This window comes from Mya arenaria, chromosome 3 (assembly GCF_026914265.1).
Source record: "Mya arenaria isolate MELC-2E11 chromosome 3, ASM2691426v1".
In the NCBI taxonomy this organism is placed as follows: Eukaryota; Metazoa; Mollusca; class Bivalvia; order Myida; family Myidae; genus Mya; species Mya arenaria.
This window is the reverse complement of record NC_069124.1, coordinates 73,484,905-73,509,762: the sequence shown is the minus strand read 5'-3', so window position 1 is coordinate 73,509,762 and position 24,858 is coordinate 73,484,905. Positions and strand designations below refer to the sequence as shown.

Here is a 24,858-nt window from a genome sequence, read left to right as displayed (position 1 = left end):
ATAATGAAGATTAAGTAAGAAAATTGTTTTAATTAAATAAGCTTTCACTAAGCTTTCTACGCTCAATAACTTATGAGAAATGGGGACATCTCGTTACCAGTACAGGGCGATGTGCAGTTGCCTTATCATGTAACAACCTGACACCGCGCAACCCGGTACGTCGACGCTTAGTATGTAAGCTAGTATTAAGAAGTTTGATGAACACTGCATTTGGAGAACAAGGTGATCAAGAAATGAATGAAAACATTATTTGAGAACGTTACATTTCGGCTATAAGCATCTTGTGAAAGTATGATAATGTATTTTAATACATGTGGACAGACCTTGAAATTGCATTGCTCTTCATTGCCGTAACTTCAAGATAAGAATTTCAAAATGCCATGATCAAGTTCATCGAGTCGAAATCTCCATTGATTTTGCCTCACTTAAGAAAGTAGGTAAAATGACCTTACAAGTGTCCCTCCAAGGACAAGATCGAGTTGTGTTTTATGCAAAACTGTACACATTGTCCAAATGTCAATGCTGATGCTTATAAAGTAGCTCAAACGGTGATGGTAAGGACATTCAAATCAAATATTGATACCGGATACAAAACTGTACACATGGTCCAAATGTTTTCACTACATTTATAGAAAGTAGCTATAATTGTCACGTCAATGTAATCCAAGAAAAAGAAGGGCATTTGTTTGCAAAACTGTATATATGGTATATATTTCATTATTGTAGCTTACAAAAGTTGATCAAGAAGTCCAAATTTCAAAGCTTTCGTAGACAACAAAAACACATCTTTTTTCTATAATATAGGGAAATGATGTTTTGGGCGGATCAAGTTCCATTCTGCAAAGGGTCACCTAATCATCGTATATGCCAAAGTGATTGACTATCGGTTTACGAGATGATTTTTATTTTTTCGAAAATAAAATTATTTCCGCTGGATTACCCAATCTGGTGCATTTCATGTAGATCGCAGGTGTGAAGTGTAACTATGGCATCGCTTATAATACCTCCAGACGATTGACACCAAGAGAAGAGATAAGTGTGGCAGAGAGTAAGGCAAAATGTGTTACCTATAATTATCAAGTGGTTATGGATTGGGAAATATCTGCCAACATTCATACTCAAAGTAAGCATCAGGAGAAGAGTAAAATAAAACGAATTTAGATGTATGTTATGTGTCCAACTAAATGCTTTTTTCCGGTAGAATTTACAATGTTGCTTATGTCATTCATTTTAAAATATTCACAACGTTAAGATACACAAGTATCCGTTGCTTTGAACACTTACAGTACGCATGTATAATGCTGATTAATAACCTGAGTTATTCCAGACAGAGGTTACGAATGGTACGTACAGTGAGTATGTAATTGATTAAAGAAACTCATAAAATTCAAGAAAAGCCGTTGGGTTTGATAGCTATGGACTTACTTTTGGATTGTAAAAATTGTTTGAAGACATCGACAATGTTCCAGTGTGAGTCTTTGCCTTAGGAATGTGGCAGGATTTGTACAATTATATGTATATTGCATACGCTGCAAATTCGCACATTGCCAAAAACATAATTATTTTCTGAAACAGTAATCCTTTATAAGAAGTACCCTACATGATCATGTATGTATTTATTTAAAACTTTGTACCATCCAAAACGTTAAATTTTTCTTGGTTTAAGAGCACAATGTTTCTAGTACAATAAAGAAACATTTAATATTTGATATATAATACCTTATAAGACAGAATAATGATTTTGATTATAACGTATTATTCAGCCTTTATAATCGTTAAGATTTGTAGTTTCACAACTTAACAGACATGACGCCATCCCCGCCTACTGAAAACTGGTTACAATCCAAGACATTTGACCAAGAAAAACTCGCTTGCTCAGCTCGACGAAACGCCCATCTTTAATTAAGATTTTAACATTAAATGTTCTTCATATTACTTAAACCCTGTGGTTTTCTTAATTTTCATAATTAATTTAATATTCATTTGATTCCTTTTTAAAAAACCCCCTATTTATTGCCCTTTTTAAAAAAAAACCATGATGTTCACGTCATGTGCGTTAATTAAACCTTTCAATATGTACCTTTCTGTTGCCGAGAATGGCGTCGTTAGGTCCTGAAATTCGAATAACTCGAATAACTTGATAACTTTAAGGAGGGCAATTCACGAACTGACAGCCAAGAATCTTTTTCGACTTTCAGAATGTTATGACACAATAAACAGCAACGCAAAAACTACCGATTTAAGTTTTAATAACGCGCATTCCGTGTACAGCATATTTGTTAATGGTAACTAAAGAAAATATTTGAAAATACACATTTTTCTTCTTGAATTTGAACGCACCGGCTCCATTATATTTATATTCTCTATCGTATAAATCGTCTTCTTGCATCAAATGGAATTCACAGAAATAAAATGTATGTTTTATTACAGTTAAACTGTTTTACAATATCGTATTGATGGTTGCCAGTATAATTTCGAGTGCCGTTTAATTGAAAAAGATTATCAGATATAAATTAAGAGCATTTTGAAATGCAAAATATCTTGATGAAAGTTATCACATTGATCTCCATCCTATCCTACAGACTTTAACAAGGTTGAGCGGAAACCCTGAGATACATCTCAATATGACAGGGCTTGAGGTGAAACCCTGAGATACATCTCAATATGACAGGGCTTGAGGTGAAACCCTGAGATACATCTCAATATGACAGGGCTTGAGGTGAAACCCTGAGATACATCTCAATATGACAGGGCTTGAGGTGAAACCCTGAGATACATCTCAATACGACAGGGCTTGAGGTAAAACCCTGCGACGCTGATTCTCCTCAAGAACAAACATTATGACATGTTCCGATGTGGATCTGTAGATCTTATTCGTCATCTTTCAATACACAAAATAGTTTAATTTCGAAATGCTTGCAAATTCACAGGCGTTCTGTTGTTTACTCACCAACTGTATGAATATTATTAAAAACAAGTCGGTTGACAACTGATGTATGTATAATGCATGCAAAGATTTTTGCTCATACAAAACAAGAAAAAACAACAAAAAAACCTATGTCTTGAAAATGGCTTCAAGAATAATTTATAGTTTTTTAATGGATGGGGGTTCTGTGATTGGATTGTTGTTAAGAAGGTAATAAAGTGTCAAACAAGTTTAGTTTAGCGAGGTATTCTTGCGTTCCAAGGAAATTACTACTTAAATTTAATACCCAATAAACATAACGAGAGGCGGCCCACAAGTCCGGGACAAATATCATTTCCGAACCAAAAAGTACCATACAATCTCCATGGAATAAAAGGTGAAAGCAGATGTCTAGTCGTATGGCATCACAATCAAATTACACAGACATGATATATAAATGACATTGAACACCATCACAGCCAACACCAAATCAATCATAAGTGACACATGTCGTTAAATTCTGGATATTTTCACGCTATTCAGAATCAAAGGTTATTCTTATAATTCATAGAAACGTTTTTGATCTATTTATCAGGATACTCCTAGAATGAACACGCATGCAATCGGTTGTTAATGTCCGATGCTTCCTGCATAAGTATACATGTTCGAGTCTTGTCAACAACACATTATGTCATTTAAGGGACACATTTTGACACAAAGTCCAACATTCCGAAAGTCTAGGCAAACGAAAAGTACATATACCTTTTCTATTGGCTATATAACCACGACATTACATTATAATGTCATAAATTGCATCTAATCGTAAAAGCAATTTAGGAGGATTGCTTGTCAGTTTCTGCAGACATATCGTCATTATCTTGTAAAGATGTATGTCATAAGTTAATCGCCCCGTTGACATCACATCGTGGTCACCGGAATATGTCAAACTGCTTTATAAACTTATTTTACCACTTGGTTAAAACAAATCTTCAAATTAATTGATATGAACGATTCAACAACAACATTAGGCTTCATAATTTTATTTATGTTTGTTAACCTTCTAACAGAGAATGAATAAAGAACAGGACATGAAATTAAATTTCACTAGGTTCAAACTAGTCTGACATAAACACAAACATCGAACGATGTAATGGAAAGGTGTTAGAATATTGTTCACATGGCACCCTTCGAACTGTTTCAGATAATGAGTAGATAGCATGCATGATAAAATGATTGGAGTTTACGTTTCGAGCTAAAATGCCCCTATTCCATGTCAAATGGTTCGAAGCCGTCAAAGGTGTAGTAAGAAAAAGAAAGTAAAAGTGTTTGTTAAATATTTTTGATTCCATTTCTTAAGTCTTTCTTGTCAAGTTATTGGAGTCAGTTAACGTTCGGGATCAATAGAAGCAACTGTACCTCTGTAAACATGAACAATATTATATACGCTGATACATATAATTATGTATCTCCGTATTTATATCATTTTGTTATTGTTGAACCAATTGTTATCAGATTTATATAATTAACGCCATTGTTATGGACGGACCACGATCAAAGATTGGGCACAATGGTCCACCTTCATTACTTTGCGCTCATTGAACTTAAACGAATGGTATGCTATAACAACTAACATCTAGTTCTGTCAGTTAATTATTTTTTATCCAAGTCATACGGTTCTCGTTGCTTGTTACCGTTTGGCATATGTTTTAATTGACCATAAAACTCATTAATCCAACACCTAGGTGCTTTGATACTGATATTTATTGAAGCAGTTATACACAGCTGAATTACCCCATCTCATTCTTAGGTTGTAGAATGCAGGTGTTAAATGCAACTATGGCATCGTTTATAATTTCTCAATTAACGCCTGACACCAAGGTGATGCCAGGAAAGAGACAACTGTTGTAGGATGTACCGATCAACCGGTTACTAACACTTATGCAGTAATTATGGTAAGGAAAATATGTTCCAGGTAAGCTTTAAGAGTTAATAAAAATGAAAATAATAAAGATGTATGTGATGTTGTGAACTAAACGCATCACTAACATTGCTTCTTTCATCAATTATAAAATTATCGTATCGCTCAGATGCACCCATTAAATTCGTAATATTCATTCAAAATGTGGCCTCGGTGTCGTTCAAGGCAGTGGTAACAAAATCGGTACAGCGATAATAAACGCGATTTGTAACTTATTCATACATTAGACAACACCGTAATATGAAAGTAAAACATATAAGTCTGCGTGTTTTTGTTTGTAATTAACTATTAATTGTGTAAGGACATCGGGCATTTTCGAGGTTTAATGATGTGACAGGCATTTATGAATAAATTGAATTTATATATATTTCCTGTTTATCCTTCTTTTTTTTATGCTTAGCATTCTCTAGGTTAAACTTTGCTTTACGATGTCGATATAAAAATAGTAAAATGTCGAAGTTTAATATCGATAAGTAAAAAGAGGTGGTTGCCAGCACGAACTCTGGTGATGTTTTATTGAGACAGTTTTTAAGATATAAACTATGAAACAATTTGAAATTCAAAATACCCTCATGAAATTTATCGCAATGATCTACCTCTTATCTTACTCTTTAACAATGTTCAGACGGAAAACCTACTGATAAACATATTGATATGACAGAGCTTGACAGGAAACCTTGGCAAGCTGATACTTATCACATATGCATTAACACATTTTTCTGGTGTGGATATGTGGACCTTATTCTGCAATTTACAAAATGATTGAAAAGTGAAATGCCTTGCCAGGCGTTGTGTTTTGTTGCTGCTTCTATGGACATGTTTACTCGCTACATCCATTGATATAAAACTAGCCTGAGATTGCACCCTGATATATAAGTGTTCATTGGAAAGGCATACTGTTATTCTTTTCTTAACACAACAATAAACAATCTTGCAGAGGTTGCAGAAATATATCAACATTCCTTTTCTTAGTGTTTTATGTGTTCTGCAATGGGTGGACAACTGATGTATTTATCATGTCAAATAATTGTACATCCTGTCCATCTTTAATTCTGTGAAATTATTTATGGAAGTAACATTGATTGGCTCGTGAAAAAATAAAATCGTGTATTGAAAATGGTTCCTGAAACAATTTTATGAATACCGCGATTTGCATTTTTGTGAGAAGTTCTGTCATGATAGTGTTGTTCAGTGGGCAATGAAGAGTTAAAATAAGGAAAGCCTTATAGTTCAGATTAACACAGCAACGGACACAAAATACCGTATCAACTTGTTGATGCATTCCATGAGAGACATATAACGAGGGTTTTCATAAAAGTCAAAGACAGGCTAATACTACTTCTAAATCATAGTCCTCTGAAAAGTTATAAACACAAAAACTAGCATTTACTCTAGACTACATAAAATGAAACAACAGGGCAACCGGAATTATTTTTTTCAAATATGTCTAGTTGTATATTATTATGATACAAATATGATTTATTAATGACATCACCCATAGTCAACACAAATTCAGTCGTTTAAGAAGTTTAATTTTGATCATTTGTTTCATCGGTTTGAAACTCAGTGACTTTTCTTTATCTTTTCATGATACTCTCAGAATGCATACATTACCGATTTTGACCTTTTTCGGCAATTGGTGTGCAATACTTTCTCAAGTTCATAAATCTACGAAGACGTGTTGTCTACAAAGTTACAGGACAAATTTTGCCATGAATTCCAACATTCCAAAGGCATAAGGCAAATCTGTTTCCCCTTACATATTCATTTGCACGTAATTCTTTCAATTATGTCAAGTGAATTATGACAATTGCCTTTGTCATTCATCAAGCCAGCTCATAATTTTCTGTACTTGAGGACAAGATAGTCTTGTTATCGTTTTGTTATATTGCATAAATGTGCTTTTGGTTGAATTCCGACAATATAGTATAACGACAATGTCATAAACGTCATTTAAAACGTGTTGGTCAATTTCTGCTTTTTGCCATCATCTCGTAAAATGAGTGACATATTCGACACCTCATACTGGTCACCATGATTTACCAAATCTGCTCTCCAGACTGAAAAAGCATGGTCCAGTATCAGACTTTTAGTTCACTAGTCATGGACATTTGAATTTAACGATAATGCGGTCATCTACTTTATTATTTTGTTGTCATTACACCATTGGCTGTTCAACGTATAACACCACTATAATCCATACACTATTGCACTAAATGAATGTCAGTCTATTGCATATACTGGTAAAATCTTTGGTTTGGTCAAGGGTAACTAATTTGTTTATTGTTGGTCAATATCTATCCAAGTCTTACTATTATCAAATCAAAACTTTTAAATGTGCAAACTAGCCGTGGAAAACTTATCGAAGTATTATACAAATGAATGATAAACTAGTTATTAAATGAAGTTGAACTAGGTTCAAACTGATCAGACGTAACTATTAACATCAAACGGGTAAAATTGCTTGAGAGAATCAGCTTTAATATAACTAAAGCTTTAGAGGAAAGGCTTTAGGGTATTGTTCCATGGCAACCTTTGAACTGTTTCGCAATATTTGTGTATGATGATATTTTAGAATGTTTAGAATCAGTTGAAACTGAGATGATAGTGAGTAAAGTGCATGCATAATACAGTGGTTTAGGAGGAAGTTCCAGAGTCCTTGTGGCTAGACGTAGTCCCTTTGGTTTTAGATATATAAACTTGGTACTCTCAGAAGACTTTGAATGTTATGAAGTCAATACAATAGTGCATATACAATAGGTAAGCTTCAAAATGACGAAAACCGAAAACTACAATATTCGAAAGTCATCAAGGGTTCAGACATGTAATTGGCCGATATTGTTTTCTTAAGAAGACTAATTGAATGCGGACGATATGTAAATTTTGCCAATTCTGCGGAGGAACTTCAATTTAAACTTGATAAACTATGCAAGAACTGTAAACAATGGAATCTAAAACTCACTTTAAATAAAAAGGCGGACGAGTGCATAGGGTGTTACAGGTTTTATTTGATAATACCACCATTGAAATTGTGCATAATTTTACTTAGGAATAGTTTTACAACAGGAGGATCCTTAATGCATGCCACAAAAACAGTAGCTGGCCAAGCGTAAAAGGACAATATACAGTTCAAGAACCGATTTAAGAAAATTTGTTAATATTACTCCTAAACAAAATTTTTAACTCTTTGATAAAAGTATTAAACCAATTTTGCTGTCTGGTTCTGACGTATTGGGCTCTATAAGAAAAACTCATTTATAAAGAATACTTATCAAATATATACAGTATCAGTAAAAAACGGAACACAAAAGGAATTTATTCTAGCAAAGACGTGACTCCCTTATCTTATTATTTGACGTTTAGAACATTTCTACTATGATTAAGTCCTGCTTTGAAGTAATTTGTTTTACGGAACATCAATATATTCATATTCTTTAAAAACTTATATCCTTTAAAAATAACAAGCAAGCAAATTTCCTTCAAAGTTTATTGGTTACTATCATGTTTGGTACCCTAAATTTTCCTTTGTTGTAAACAAAGACTAGCAGATAATTTTGTTAAGAATGTCCTTTATACACTCAATGAGTCTTTTAAGACATATTCTTTTGTTTGGTTTTGAATAGATTCTCAGTTTTATTTAGAATGTGTTAATATTGAGAAGTTTAGGAGATGATCGCCTCATAGATTAAGTATTGAAACTGGCAGAATTAATCTGCGTACAAATAATGGACAGAAAATTTGAAATATACTCGATTGTCATTGGCCAACACAATGAAGCACATACCAATTTATTTATTAACTCAACGATCGCCATGTTTATATAAAAACGTATCATTTCTTGTCACTAAAAAAAATCACTTTGACCTATTTCATTGCGCATTATAATTCTGTTAAATGTTTGAACTAAAGTAATATTGTGATATCTTCTGTTCATCAAGGAAATGGAATTAAACTGATTATGTTTCAAAACATAAGAGAAATTATTTATTGCCTACTTGTCTGTCTCATTTTTGTAGTTATTTTAAAGTAATCAGTCAAAAATTCGATTATTAAATTGGTATTACTTGTTTACGCTTATATAAAATATTGATATGCTCTTATCCTGCAAAAATGTTAATTGTCTGAACTTAACTAAAATTATGTTCTCTACTGTTCATCAAGGAAAATTAAATGAAATAGATTAAGCGTGAAAACATTGGAGAAATTATTCATTTTCTATCTCATTTTGTAGTCCAAATTCCGTTAATTAGATTTGCATAACTTGTTTACTCTGATATGAAATAATCATCTGCTTGAATCCTGCACACTTTCACATATTTGAAACACTTGAGTTTGATGCAACTTCACTTTCATTTTTTTTTTAAATTCATTTATATTATGAAAAATTCAATTCCAGGAATTCCGTGTATCTGGAAACAATTTAAAAGAGTTTTCTTCATTTTCCGGAAGCTACTTAACATAATTTCATCTAATAAATCGTTTTATTTTAGGTAAATGTGTTTGACTTTAAATTATAACAGAGTAAAAGTGTGTAAGTAAAACTGTTATTAAATGCTAACATGTAATGTTGTCAACTGTTATATATAACTACCAGAGGTTTTCTCACGTGGATCATGATTTAATTAATTATAAGTTTATTATATATTTCATTATATGAAAGCATTAACGCAGTATCTCTAATACGATAAATAAAAAAAAACTAGGCATGAAACATCATTCATTTCATAGAATAAGTTTTTTTTATTTATTAAAATGTAGCGTTCAAAATGTGTTGTTAATATATATAATCAATAAATACCAAAATAATCAAATGTACCGACATACTTAAAACTATATTACCTTGTATCCAGAAAAAAGCCATGCCAATATAAGTAGGATCGTTTTCAGAAACAACATATTGCTATCAGCGTTAATTTAACAACGAAATGGTCTCGTGCATTTGCTGTCCACCAGAGAAAGTCCATACATTGCACATTGCACAATAATCTACCATCCCACATAATTCAGCTGCATTTCACTGAATACCGGTCTTTATAGAAAATCCGTAGGTTGAAACTAACCAGGCCCAGCGTAAGAGTTTAGCGGACTCTAGAGAGAGTAAGGGCGTCTGATATAGTGATTCAGTAAACTAAGAAAGCAAAAAAAACATAGCTCGAATTTGCCATGAATAAAGGGATGAAAGAAGCTTCTCCGACAAAGCTGATTATCTTGACGATTATGTAGGTATTACAGCGGAGATTTAACGTGTCAGTTACAAGAAGCCCCTTTGAATGATACAAGGTCGGGTGATCTATGGCTTATAGACACATACAAAATCGGATGAACATTAATTTCTTTCTTAAGCTATAAAAAAGAGTAATTTATTGTTTAGATCTTTTATATATCTTTTAAAAAAACAAACACATTATATAATGCGGTAATCCAAAAGTTTCTTTGTCGATTGTGACCTGTAAGTGCCATTGTGTTTGCCTGTATTGGTCCTTGCAGTCCATTATTTTGCAATTTTGACGTATGATATAAACAAATAGTATACCATTATAAAAAAATATTAAAATTGATCTGATATCTCATTTGACTTTGTTGGTACAAATCATAGAAATGATCAAAGCACACGTGAACGCATTCAATAAAATCAAAAAAAAATCTGATACCCATCAACTGTTACATGTTCGTTGTGCTGCGAAACGCTTCACAGTTTATCTAGAATACACCTTCTGCACTGACAAATTATGGTAAATTAAAAGAATGTCCAAGGTATTATAATATATCGTTATAAGTATATGTTAACATATATATTTCATCAAAATACATTATAAACTGAATATACAGGTGATGTTACGGGAAAATAATATTTGCCAGAACACATTGCACTCGATATATCGCAGAGTAGTGTATGGACAACTGCAGGATGCTGAATGGTTTGCTTCTAGGAAAAAAACGTTGGTATTTGGGTGTAAAAACAGTAACCGATTTATTTCTTACTTCAATCATTTATGAATGTACAAGTGGATTGATAGACGATGTTCTTCTATTGGTCAAAATGTCATTAGACTTGGCATTATAATTTATGTACATAAATGCTATGCAAAACAATGTATTCTTATGTGCTTTGTAAACAAACACCCCACTAAGATCTGTATCATGCATCAGTGTTAAAACTGGATAAATTGAAATACATTATGTGTAAATGTTTGTATATTTAAACAAGTAAAGATGTATACGTACTGGAATATGTATATTTTGTAAAATGTTAAACATTATAGTAGCCTTGATGGTGTTCTAATGAGCCTCGGAAATACTAAATGTTCTACATGTATTATAACCAGATACTTTGACGATAACTCACTTAGATATGGAGCAATCACTTGACGAATTGTGATACAACAAGCTTGACAAAAGGACAATTATTTGGCCAAGATGTTTCAACATCGAGGACAATTGTAAAACGTCGTAACATTATCCGTTTTGTTAATCAAAGTAAACAATCGTCCTATCAATCTGAAATATAACACTTAAATTGGATCATTTAAAAACTATAACAATCACTCGCAGTTTCAATTATTGTATGTTTATATTCCTTGAATAACGTGAATAAAACATCAAACGATTATCACAGGTTTTAGTCGTTGGCCACGGTTAATACAGTGCCTATACAGTACAATACCATAATTACACCAGCCAAACATAAATCAAAGGGGCTGTAGTTTCGGAAATAATACCCACCTTGCTGAAGTCTAATAATATACTACAATGGAATCTACAGGACAACCGCTGATGCTAAAGTTTGAACAATGATACTGTTTGGAGGCGCTCTGCCTGAGGGATAACAGTCACAGAGGATCACATATACAGATTACATATGCGTTGAAACTATCATTTTTTTAAACATGAAGCCATTGACGTTGTCTTTTTGACATCACTTTTAGTCTTAATTACATGCATATTTCGTTTTAATCATTTACCATTTGTTTTTAAATACTCGTTAACTATCGTTGTTCATATTCCCAACTCACCATCACCATGTAAATATCTACCGTCTGCAAAGTAGGAAATAAAGTTCAATTGAGTTGAGTTTTGGCTTATTTCTGCAGGCGTAATCCACACATTGTTTTGTCTATACTTATTTACTGCAGCTCGATTGAGACGAAAGCTGACAATAATAACGTGTGAATTCGTTTCCTTGAAAAGTACCCCTGATGAGGATCTAGTGCACAATCTCTTGGATGAGAAGTGTAAACCTATACCACTAGCTCACTCTCAGCTTTTATTATTATTCATTGACAATGGAACGCATTTAACAGACAATACGATAACTATCTGAATTAGGCGATCATAAAGAATGTTATATCATTGTTCTTAATTATACGTAGTTTGAAAACCATGTCGGATGGGATGTGTGTGAATAATGACGTGCTAGGAGTAACAATGGAATAATTTTTGCACAAAGTGGACTGCAGCAAAATAATAAAAATGGATCAGTGTACCGAGGAATGGGTTCCCAATATAGCTTTGGAAAATATCTAAAACGATTTAACTCGTTTCAAGAGTTAACTTTGATATAAAGAAATATTTATATGATGCGCCTACTAAATGCAAGCAAAAATGCTTACACTTTCTATTCGAAAATGATCATGAACGCTTAGTGTACCATTATCCGTTGTTTCCTACAATAATAATGCTCGTTTACTGCCTCTAAATGTGCAACAGTCTGGCTAAGGTCGTTCCAGACAACGCTTTTGAAAAAAGGTAGAGCTATTTGTAAAGCATTAAACGCATGAGTCATTATTGTGCTTGTGATTACTATTAACTTTGATTTTATAAAGACAATTTCAGGAAATCGACCCACGAATGAGCTAAATCTCTGACAGCTCCATTAACCGTGAAGTTTTATTCAGTTGATGCAAGAACGCTATATATTTTTTTGTACAATTTGAAAGATATTTGCTTGCTGATTACTGCTATCTAAAAATAATGAACCAAATGACGCAATACAGAACTTCATTTAAGTTTTTGTATTTATTATATAATATTGAGCAAAAACAATATTTTAAAGGCTATACACATTTATTCAAAAGCTGTATTTCCATCTTATCTAACTCTTTAAGAAGGTCGAGGCAGAGAACCGTCTGAGTTATACCTAGATATGACATACATGACTTGACATGAAACCTTCTCCTAAGAAAGCATTCAAACAAATTCTGATAGGAAAATGAAGATTGTAATCTTTCAGTTATCTGGTAACTCACCAACCCCGTTAATATATGTTAACTCACCAACCCCGTTAATATATGTTAACTCACCAACCCCGTTAATATATGTTAACTCACCAACCCCGTTAATATATGTTAACTCACCAACCCCGTTAATATATGTTAACTCACCAACCCCGTTAATATATGTTAACTCACCAACCCCGTTAATATCTGTTAACTCACCAACCCCGTTAATATCTGTTAACTCACCAACCCCGTTAATATCTGTTAACTCACCAACCCCGTTAATATATGTTAACTCACCAACCCCGTTAATATATGTTAACTCACCAACCCCGTTAATATCTGTTAACTCACCAACCCCGTTAATATCTGTTAACTCACCAACCCCGTTAATATATGTTAACTCACCAACCCCGTTAATATCTGTTAACTCACCAACCCCGTTAATATCAATAACTACTGTGAGTGATTCAACTGGGTGGGGAGCTAATGTTGTAAACCGGGAGATATCTGTCATGTTTGTGATTGCATTTACTGGAAATGTAGTTATTCGCTTTTGCTATATAATATGTAATATGCTCACCTTTATGAACTATGCTTATATGCTTTTAGTAAGCATTTTTTGTTTTTACTTTGAAACTATTTTTAGTTCCATGACTAAAGTTTAGAAACTTTGTTTACTTCTATGATATATAATGCAGTTGTTCGATTGTGTGATAAGTCCTGTTTTATTATATGGTTCTGAGGTTTGGGACAATGCGAGTACAAGTATGATGTTAGAATTAAAAAAATCTACTCCCTCCATGGATACATTGGGATTCAGTCATCTTGAAATAAGATTAATTTCAAAATTAAAATAAATTTCTTGGGTACACTTGTCAATGGTAAACAAGACAAAATAAGAATAATTTTATATCATGTAACTGTGTTGAATGTACAGTAAAAATATTTTACATTGTGAATGGTTTGCCAAGGTAAAGAACATTTTAAATAATATTTGTTGTTCATAGCATTGGAAAATGCAGAATATACATTCTTTTAATTATTTTATGAATAAAGTGAAATCATTATTGCATGATCGGTATATTTGAACTTGAACTAGTAATGTTTATGAATGTCGAAAGTGTTTTAATTATAGAGATGTTTACAAAAACACTTTGCTATACTCTTCTTGATTAATGTTTATGTCTGAAGTTTAATCTACCAATAGAAACGTGTCGTTATTATGGTGTCGAGAGAAAATACACTGTGTGCATTGTGTACGAGGCAAGAATTATGTAATGAGTTTCACTTCCTTTTTTATTAGCAATGTTTTTATAATTAAACAAACGTACATAATTATTATGTTAGTCATAACCTTATCGTTGTCCAAACACTTTGAACTGCAGATTTTGTAAGCGTATTACTGATAAAATATGTTGATAAAGCTTACTCTGTTTGCTTAAACCATAATGCTGAATGTTAATTGATAGTCTTCCATCTATATTCTATGTCATTGTTGTTCTATATATTGATTTTAATCTGTAAATATTTTATTGTCTTCCTATGACATTCTATGTCACTTTAAGTATCATCTTGATGAAGCTGTATATGTTTTATGTTTTGTTTGTTTGCTGTAAATATGTTTAAGAGAACCATGCTTTATTACTTTCTGTTTTATCGTCTGCCATACGTTTTGTTATCTGCCATGCCCATGTGGACCACGAGTATAAATACTACTTGAAAACTTGTAAAACTTGGGAAAACAATTCCAGAAATAGCGAGCATTTTTGTTTATTCGAGTAAATGAGTTTAAAATCAATTAATCAAAGAGATCTGTTTTATATGATTTTATGGTACACTACTGACTGTTATCTCTTTTGAAAACAAGATTTTACAACATTTAAAAGCATCCATACGGCGTTTTTATAGTAAACATCTTTACGCTCTATGGAAAATGATTTAGGAACTTTGTATACTATTGAATTATGCAGGTTTATTTGACGATCGCCACACGAAAAACGTACACAATCGGTAGCAGTAGCTCCATTACATGGCGCTCGGCCTTAGAGGGTAGTACTTGGGAATGTGCAGTACTTAGTACTGTTCAATGTCAGAAAAGTTGTCTCCCGTGTATCGGCGGTCAACACGTGCATGTGCACGTAAAGAGAAAAGAGTTTCATTCGAAAAGGGCTCCTTGTATCACTTCAATTAGTGTGATTGGTAATTCCGGTCATTTTTAGCTCGTGACACTTATGGTTTATTAAAATTTAAGTTGTAATGCCCCCTGTGGGCTCAACCGATAAGGCTGTCAAAAGTTTCGGGCAGACGTTTATTAACTCTTACCTTCTTGGTACTATTGCCAAGCATTGAATGTATTTATAATGTATTGTTTGGGCCAAACTGTGATTGACGACAATTATGTATGTGTCAAATTGATCATAAAGGTGTATTTATATATCATTTTTGCGCATTAACGAAATTGCTCTTAAATTAAAAACATATATGATGGCACGATAAAAATGTATCAACAAGAAATACACAGAACAGGACTTGCATATTTTTCGTTCTCAAGTAATCCATTCATGACGCATGAACAAAGTGAAAAGTAGATATCGAGAATTTATATATAATAATATAAATAAATATATATCCTCGTTAATAATCCCTACTTCATTATAGTTTTGAGCAACATGTTTTTCTGTTCAAAGTTAACGTTGTTCTGCCTGTTTTTTCATTGAATGGAATTCTGAAGTGTATTTTGTTTATAAGAAGGAACATTTACGCATTATGTCAAAATTGTTTACTGATCAAGTCTTTGTAATGGCGTTGATTTAGCAAGTTGCAATAACCAGTCATAAACATTAAGGTTTCAATGTTTCAACTACCTAGAAACAGCTGAAATGGCAGAATACAACGGAATGCATTGAAGAATGATTCAATTACAATTGTGATGAATCAGTATTTTCTTCTTTTTTTTTGAGGAAACTATTTACTTTATAATTCAAGCAAGGGTTTCTTCTTCTTTCTTTTTTTAACTTTGACTGTGCTCTAAAATTGCTACAAAGAACCAATGCTTTAAATGCAATTATGTTAGAACTCGCTTTTGCATTTTGATTATTTGCTGTTTTGCAATTCGTTAATTTCACGTAAATAGTTCAAATACAAGCTTAATCATTTGTCGATATTTGTTGGAATTAATTGTAGACAAAATCAGAACTCATTTAATGAACTTACATTTTATGACCAGAACAGAAATTTGTCTGAGACTGGACTTGTCCTTGCGGTTATTGTTTAAACAGGATCCTGATACTTGGCTTGTCCCTAAACCTTCCATTGTTAATACAGGATTCTGATACTGGGCTCGTCCCTGTAGTTTCCGTTGTTAATACAGGATCCTGATACTTGGCTTGTCCCTGTAGCTTCCATTGTTTATACAGGATCCTGATACTGGGCTTGTCTCTGTAGTTTCCATTGTTAATACAGGATCCTGATTCTGGGCTGGTCTCTGTAGTTTCCATTGTTAATACAGGATCTTGATACTTGGCTTGTCCCTGTAGTTTTCATTGTTTACACAGGATCCTGATAATGGGCTTATCCCTGTAGTTTTCATTGTTAAAACAGGATCCTGATACTTGGCTTGTCCCTGTAGTTTTCTTTGTTTATACAGGATCCTGATAATGGGCTTGTCCCTGTAACTTCTATTATTTATACAGGATCTTGATACTTGGCTTGTCCGGTAGCTTCCATTGTTTATACAGGATCCTGATACTGGGCTTGTCTCTGTAGCTCCCATTGTTTATACAGGATCCTTATACTGGGCTTGTCTCTGTAGCTCCCATTGTTTATACAGGATCCTGATACTGGGCTTGTCTCTGTAGCTCCCATTGTTTATACAGGATCCTGATACTGGGCTTGTCTCTGTAGCTCCCATTGTTTATACAGGATCCTGATACTGGGCTTGTCTCTGTAGCTCCCATTGTTTATACAGGATCCTGATAATGGGCTTGTCCCTGTAGCTTTCATTGTTAATACTGGATCCTGATACTTGGGTTGTCCCTGTAGTTTTCATTGTTTATACAGGAATCTGATACTGGGCTTGTCCCTGTAGTTTTCGTTGTTTATACAGGATCCTGATACTGGGCTTGTCCCTGTAGCTTCCATTGTTTATACAGGATCCTGATACTGGGCTTGTCCCTGTAGCTTCCATTGTTTATACAGGATCCTGATACTTGGCTTGTCCCTGTAGTTTTCATTGTTTTCACAGGATTATATTACTGGGCTTGTCCCTGTAGCTTCCATTTTTTTATACAGGATCCTGATACTGGGCTTGTCTCTGTAGCTTCCATTGTTTATACAGGATCCTTATAATGGGCTTGTCCCTGTAGCTTCCATTGTTTATACAGGATCCTGATACTGGGCTTGTCCCTGTATCTTACATTGTTTATACAGGATTTTGAGACAGGGCTTGTCCCTGTAATTTCCATTGTTAATATATGATCCTCGTACTGGGGTTTTCTCAGTAGTTTATTCTGCAAATTTAGGATCCTGATACTGCGCTTATCCCTGTAGATTCCGTTCTTAATACACGATCCTGAGACAGGGCTTGTCCTTGTATCTTCCATTGTTTATACAGGATTTTGATACTGGGCTTGTCCCTGTAGCGTTCGTTGTTTACACAGGATCCTGATACTTGGCTTGTCCCTGTAGTTTCCATTGTTAATACAGGATCCTGATTCTGGGCTGGTCTCTGTAGTTTCCATTGTTAATACAGGATCCTGATACTTGGATTGTCCCTGTAGTTTTCATTGTTTACACAGGATCCTGATAATGGGCTTATCCCTGTAGTTTTCATTGTTAAAACAGGATCCTGATACTTGGCTTGTCCCTGTAGTTTTCTTTGTTTATACAGGATCCTGATAATGGGCTTGTCCCTGTAGCTTCCATTATTTATACAGGATCTTGATACTTGGCTTGTCCGGTAGCTTCCATTGTTTATACAGGATCCTGATACTGGGCTTGTCTCTGTAGCTCCCATTGTTTATACAGGATCCTGATAATGGGCTTGTCCCTGTAGCTTCCATTGTTAATACAGGATCCTGATACTTGGGTTGTCCCTGTAGTTTTCATTGTTTATACAGGATCCTGATACTGGGCTTGTCCCTGTAGTTTTCGTTGTTTATACAGGATCCTGATACTGGGCTTGTCCCTGTAGCTTCCATTGTTTATACAGGATCCTGATACTTGGCTTGTCCCTGTAGTTTTCATTGTTTTCACAGGATTATGTTACTGGGCTTGTCCCTGTAGCTTCCATTTTTTTATACAGGATCCTGATACTGGGCTTGTCTCTGTAGCTTCCATTGTTTATACAGGATCCTTATAATGGGCTTGTCCCTGTAGCTTCCATTGTTTATACAGGATCCTGATACTGGGCTTGTCCCTGTATCTTACATTGTTTATACAGGATTTTGAGACAGGGCTTGTCCCTGTAATTTCCATTGTTAATATATGATCCTCGTACTGGGGTTTTCTCAGTAGTTTATTCTGCAAATTTAGGATCCTGATACTGCGCTTATCCCTGTAGATTCCGTTCTTAATACACGATCCTGAGACAGGGCTTGTCCTTGTATCTTCCATTGTTTCCTGATACTGGGCTTGTCCCTGTAGTTTTGATTGTTTATACAGGATCCTGATAATGGGCTTGTCCCTGTAGCTTCCACTGTTTATACAGGATCCTGATACTGGGCTTGTCCTTGTAGCTTCCACTGTTTATACAGGATCCTGGTACTGGGCTTGTCCCTGTAGCTTCCATTGTTTATACAGGATCCTGTTAATGGGCTTGTCCCTGTAGCTTCCATTGTTTACACAGGATCCTGATACTGGGCTTGTCCCTGTAGCTTACATTGTGTATACAGGATCCTGGTACTGGGCTTTTCCCTGTAGCTTTCATTGTTTATACAGTATCCTGATACTAGGCTTTCCCCTGTAGCTTCCATTGTTTATACAGGATCCTGATACTGGGCTTGTCCCTGTAGCTTTCATTGTTAATACAGTATCCTGATACTGGGCTTTTCATTGTAGCTTTCATTGTTTAAACAGTATCCTGATAATGGGCTTGTTCCTGTAGATTCCATTGTTTATACAGGATCCTGATATTGGGATTGTCTCTGTAGCTTCCATTGTTTATACAGGATCCTTATACTGGGCTTGTCTCTGTAGCTTGCATTGTTTATACAGGATCCTGATACTGGGCTTGTCCCTGTATCTTCCATTATTTATACAGGATCCTGATAATGGGCTTGTCCCTGTATCTTTCATTGTTTATACAGGATCCTGGTATTGGGCTTGTCCCTGTAGTATTCTTTGTTTATACAGGATCTTGATAATGGGCTTGTCCCTGTAGCTTCCATTATTTATACAGGATCCTGATAATGGGCTTGTCCCTTTAGTTTTCATTGTTAATCAGGATCCTGATACTTGGTTTGTCCCTGTAGCTTCCATTGTTTATACAGGATCCTGATTCTGGGCTTGTCCCTATAGCTTCCATTGTTTATACAGGATCCTGATACTGGGCTCGTCTCTGTAGTTTCCATTGTTAATACAGGATCCTGATACTTGGCTTGTCCCGGTAGTTTCCATTGTTAATACAGGATCCTGATTCTGGACTCGTCTCTGTAGTTTCCATTGTTAAAAAAGGATCCTGATACTTGGATTGTCCCTGTAGTTTTCATTGTTTATACAGGATCCTGATAATGGGCTTATCCCTGTAGTTTTCATTCTTAAAACAGGATCCTGATACTTGGCTTGTCCCTGTAGTTTTCTTTCTTTATACAGGATCCTCATAATGGGCTTGTCCCTGTAGCTTCCATTTTTATACAGGATCTTGATACTTGGCTTGTCTCTGTAGCTCCCATTGTTTATACAGGATTCTGATAATGAGCTTGTCCCTGTAGCTTCCATTGTTAATACAGGATCCTGATACTGGGCTTGTCCCTGTAGTTTTGATTGTTTATACAGGATCCTGATACTGGGCTTGTCCCTGTAGTTTTGATTGTTTATACAGGATCCTGATACTGGGTTTGTCCCTGTTGCTTCCACTGTTTATACAGGATCCTGATACTGGGCTTGTCCCTGTAGCTCCCATTGTTTATACAGGATTCTGATAATGGGCTTGTCCCTGTAGCTTCCATTGTTAATACAGGATCCTGATACTGGGCTTGTCCCTGTAGCTTCCATTGTTTATACAGGATCCTGATACTGGGCTTGTCCCTGTAGCTTCCATTGTTAATACAGGATCCTGATACTGGGCTTGTCCCTGTAGTTTCCATTGTTTATACAGGATCCTGATGCTTGGATTGTCCCTGTAGCTTCCATTGTTTATACAGGATCCTGATACTGGGCTTGTCCCTGTAGCTTCCATTGTTTATACAGGATCCTGATACTGGGCTTGTCCCTGTAGCTTCCACTGTTTATACAGGATTATGTTACTGGGCTTGTCCCTGTAGCTTCCATATTTTTATAAAGGATCCTGATACTGGGCTTGTCTCTGTAGCTTCCATTGTTTATACAGGATCCTTATTATGGGCTTGTCCCTTTAGCTTCCATTGTTTATACAGGATCCTGATACTTTGCTTGTCCCTGTATCTTACATTGTTTATACAGGATTTTGAGACAGGGCTTGTCACTGTAGTTTCCATTGTTAATATATGATCCTCGTACTGGGGTTTTCTCAGTAGTTTATTCTGAAAATTTAGGATTTTGATACTGCGCTTATCCCTGTAGATTCCGTTCTTATTACACGATCCTGAGACAGGGCTTGTTCTTGTATCTTCCATTGTTTATACAGGATCCTGATACTGGGCTTGTCCCTGTAGCTTCCATTGTTTATACAGGATCCTGTTAATGGGCTTGTCCCTGTAGCTTCCATTGTTTACACAGGAATCTGATACTGGGCTTGTCTCTGTAGCTTCCATTGTTTACACAGGATCCTGATACTGGGCTTGTCCCTGTAGCTTCCATTGTTTATACAGGATCCTGTTAATGGGCTTGTCCCTGTAGCTTCCATTGTTTATACAGGATCCTGATACTGGGCTTGTCCCTGTAGCTTCCATTGTTTACACAGGATCCTGATACTGGGCTTGCGCCTGTAGCTTCCATTGTTTATACAGGATCCTGTTAATGGGCTTGTCCCTGTAGCTTCCATTGTTTATACAGGATCCTGATACTGGGCTTGTCCCTGTATCTTACATTGTTTATACAGGATTTTGAGACAGGGCTTGTCCCTGTAATTTCCATTGTTAATATATGATCCTCGTACTGGGGTTTTCTCAGTAGTTTATTCTGCAAATTTAGGATCCTGATACTGCGCTTATCCCTGTAGATTCCGTTCTTAATACACGATCCTGAGACAGGGCTTGTCCTTGTATCTTCCATTGTTTCCTGATACTGGGCTTGTCCCTGTAGTTTTGATTGTTTATACAGGATCCTGATAATGGGCTTGTCCCTGTAGCTTCCACTGTTTATACAGGATCCTGATACTGGGCTTGTCCCTGTAGTTTCCACTGTTTATACAGGATCCTGGTACTGGGCTTGTCCCTGTAGCTTCCATTGTTTATACAGGATCCTGTTAATGGGCTTGTCCCTGTAGCTTCCATTGTTTACACAGGATCCTGATACTGGGCTTGTCCCTGTAGCTTACATTGTGTATACAGGATCCTGGTACTGGGCTTTTCCCTGTAGCTTTCATTGTTTATACAGTATCCTGATACTAGGCTTTCCCCTGTAGCTTCCATTGTTTATACAGGATCCTGATACTGGGCTTGTCCCTGTAGCTTTCATTGTTAATACAGTATCCTGATACTGGGCTTTTCATTGTAGCTTTCATTGTTTAAACAGTATCCTGATAATGGGCTTGTTCCTGTAGATTCCATTGTTTATACAGGATCCTGATATTGGGATTGTCTCTGTAGCTTCCATTGTTTATACAGGATCCTTATACTGGGCTTGTCTCTGTAGTTTCCATTGTTAATACAGGATCCTGATACTGGGCTTGTCCCTGTATCTTCCATTATTTATACAGGATCCTGATACTTGGCTTGTCCCTGTATCTTTCATTGTTTATACAGGATCCTGGTATTGGGCTTGTCCCTGTAGTATTCTTTGTTTATACAGGATCTTGATAATGGGCTTGTCCCTGTAGCTTCCATTATTTATACAGGATCCTGATAATGGGCTTGTCCCTTTAGTTTTCATTGTTAATCAGGATCCTGATACTTGGTTTGTCCCTGTAGCTTCCATTGTTTATACAGGATCCTGATTCTGGGCTTGTCCCTATAGCTTCCATTGTTTATACAGGATCCTGATACTGGGCTCGTCTCTGTAGTGTCCATTGTTAGAACAGGATCCTGATACTTGGCTTGTCCCGGTAGTTTCCATTGTTAATACAGGATCCTGATTCTGGGCTCGTCTCTGTAGTTTCCATTGTTAATACAGGATCCTGATACTTGGATTGTCCCTGTAGTTTTCATTGTTTACACAGGATCCTGATAATGGGCTTATCCCTGTAGTTTTCATTCTTAAAACAGGATCCTGATACTTGGCTTGTCCCTGTAGTTTTCTTTCTTTATACAGGATCCTCATAATGGGCTTGTCCCTGTAGCTTCCATTTTTATACAGGATCTTGATACTTGGCTTGTCTCTGTAGCTCCCATTGTTTATACAGGATCCTGATAATGGGCTTATCCCTGTAGTTTTCATTGTTTATACAGGATCATGATACTGGGCTTGTCCCTGTAGTTTTGATTGTTTATACAGGATCCTGATACTGGGCTTGTCCCTGTAGTTTTGATTGTTTATACAGGATCCTGATACTGGGCTTGTCCCTGTAGCTTCCATTGTTTATACAGGATCCTGATACTGGGCTTGTCCCTGTAGCTCCCATTGTTTATACAGGATCCTGATAATGAGCTTGTCCCTGTAGCTTCCATTGTTAATACAGGATCCTGATACTGGGCTTGTCCCTGTAGCTTCCATTGTTTATACAGGATCCTGATACTGGGCTTGTCCCTGTAGCTTCCATTGTTTATACAGGATCCTGATACTGGGCTTGTCCCTGTAGTTTCCATTGTTTATACAGGATCCTGATGCTTGGATTGTCCCTGTAGCTTCCATTGTTTATACAGGATCCTGATACTGGGCTTGTCCCTGTAGCTTCCATTGTTTATACAGGATCCTGATACTGGGCTTGTCCCTGTAGCTTCCACTGTTTATACAGGATTATGTTACTGGGCTTGTCCCTGTAGCTTCCATATTTTTATAAAGGATCCTGATACTGGGCTTGTCTCTGTAGCTTCCATTGTTTATACAGGATCCTTATTATGGGCTTGTCCCTTTAGCTTCCATTGTTTATACAGGATCCTGATACTTTGCTTGTCCCTGTATCTTACATTGTTTATACAGGATTTTGAGACAGGGCTTGTCACTGTAGTTTCCATTGTTAATATATGATCCTCGTACTGGGGTTTTCTCAGTAGTTTATTCTGAAAATTTAGGATTCTGATACTGCGCTTATCCCTGTAGATTCCGTTCTTATTACACGATCCTGAGACAGGGCTTGTTCTTGTATCTTCCATTGTTTATACAGGATCCTGATACTGGGCTTGTCCCTGTAGCTTCCATTGTTTATACAGGATCCTGTTAATGGGCTTGTCCCTGTAGCTTCCATTGTTTACACAGGAATCTGATACTGGGCTTGTCTCTGTAGCTTCCATTGTTTACACAGGATCCTGATACTGGGCTTGTCCCTGTAGCTTCCATTGTTTATACAGGATCCTGATAATGGGCTTGTCCCTGTAGCTTCCATTGTTTATACAGGATCCTGATACTGGGCTTGTCCCTGTAGCTTCCATTGTTTACACAGGATCCTGATACTGGGCTTGCGCCTGTAGCTTCCATTGTTTATACAGGATCCTGTTAATGGGCTTGTCCCTGTAGCTTCCATTGTTTATACAGGATCCTGATACTGGGCTTGTCCCTGTAGCTTCCATTGTTTATACAGGATCCTGATACTGGGCTTGTCCCTGTAGCTTACATTGTGTATACAGGATCCTGGTACTGGGCTTGTCCCTGTAGCTTTCATTGTTAATACAGTATCCTGATACTGGGCTTTTCACTGTAGCTTTCATTGTTTAAACAGTATCCTGATAATGGGCTTGTTCCTGTAGATTCCATTGTTTATACAGGATCCTGATATTGGGATTGTCTCTGTAGCTTCCATTGTTTATACAGGATCCTGGTACTGGGCTTGTCCCTGTAGCTTGCATTGTTTATACAGGATCCTGATACTGGGCTTGTCCCTGTATCTTCCATTATTTATACAGGATCCTGATAATGGGCTTGTCCCTGTATCTTTCATTGTTTATACAGGATCCTGGTATTGGGCTTGTCCCTTTAGTATTCTTTGTTTATACAGGATCTTGATAATGGGCTTGTCCCTGTAGCTTCCATTATTTATACAGGATCCTGATAATGGGCTTGTCCCTTTAGTTTTCATTGTTAATCAGGATCCTGATACTTGGTTTGTCCCTGTAGCTTCCACTGTTTATACAGGATCCTGATACTGGGCTTGTCCCTGTAGCCTCCATTGTTTATACAGGATCCTGATACTGGGCTTGTCCCTATAGCTTCCATTGTTTATACAGGATCCTGATACTGGGCTTGTCCCTGTAGCTTCCATTGTTTATACAGGATCCTGATACTGGGCTTGTCCCTGTAGCTTCCAT

The 24,858-nt window shown here is 35.9% G+C and overlaps 1 protein-coding gene across 4 annotated transcripts in view; it reads right to left on the bottom strand.

The window, feature by feature from the left end:
* LOC128227159 (ADAMTS-like protein 1) overlaps positions 1-24,858 on the bottom strand; it is a 118,143-nt gene that overhangs the window by 38,622 nt on the left and 54,663 nt on the right. For 2 of the 4 annotated variants that reach the window (XM_052937412.1, XM_052937415.1), the window contains exon 1: positions 9,723-9,954. The exons of the other annotated variants lie outside the window; for them this stretch is intronic. In XM_052937412.1, coding sequence (XP_052793372.1) covers positions 9,723-9,779 — 57 coding nt within the window. In that variant the 5' untranslated portion in view covers positions 9,780-9,954. Of the gene's footprint in view, positions 1-9,722; positions 9,955-24,858 lie in introns of those variants that run through there. 4 annotated transcript variants of the gene reach the window in all.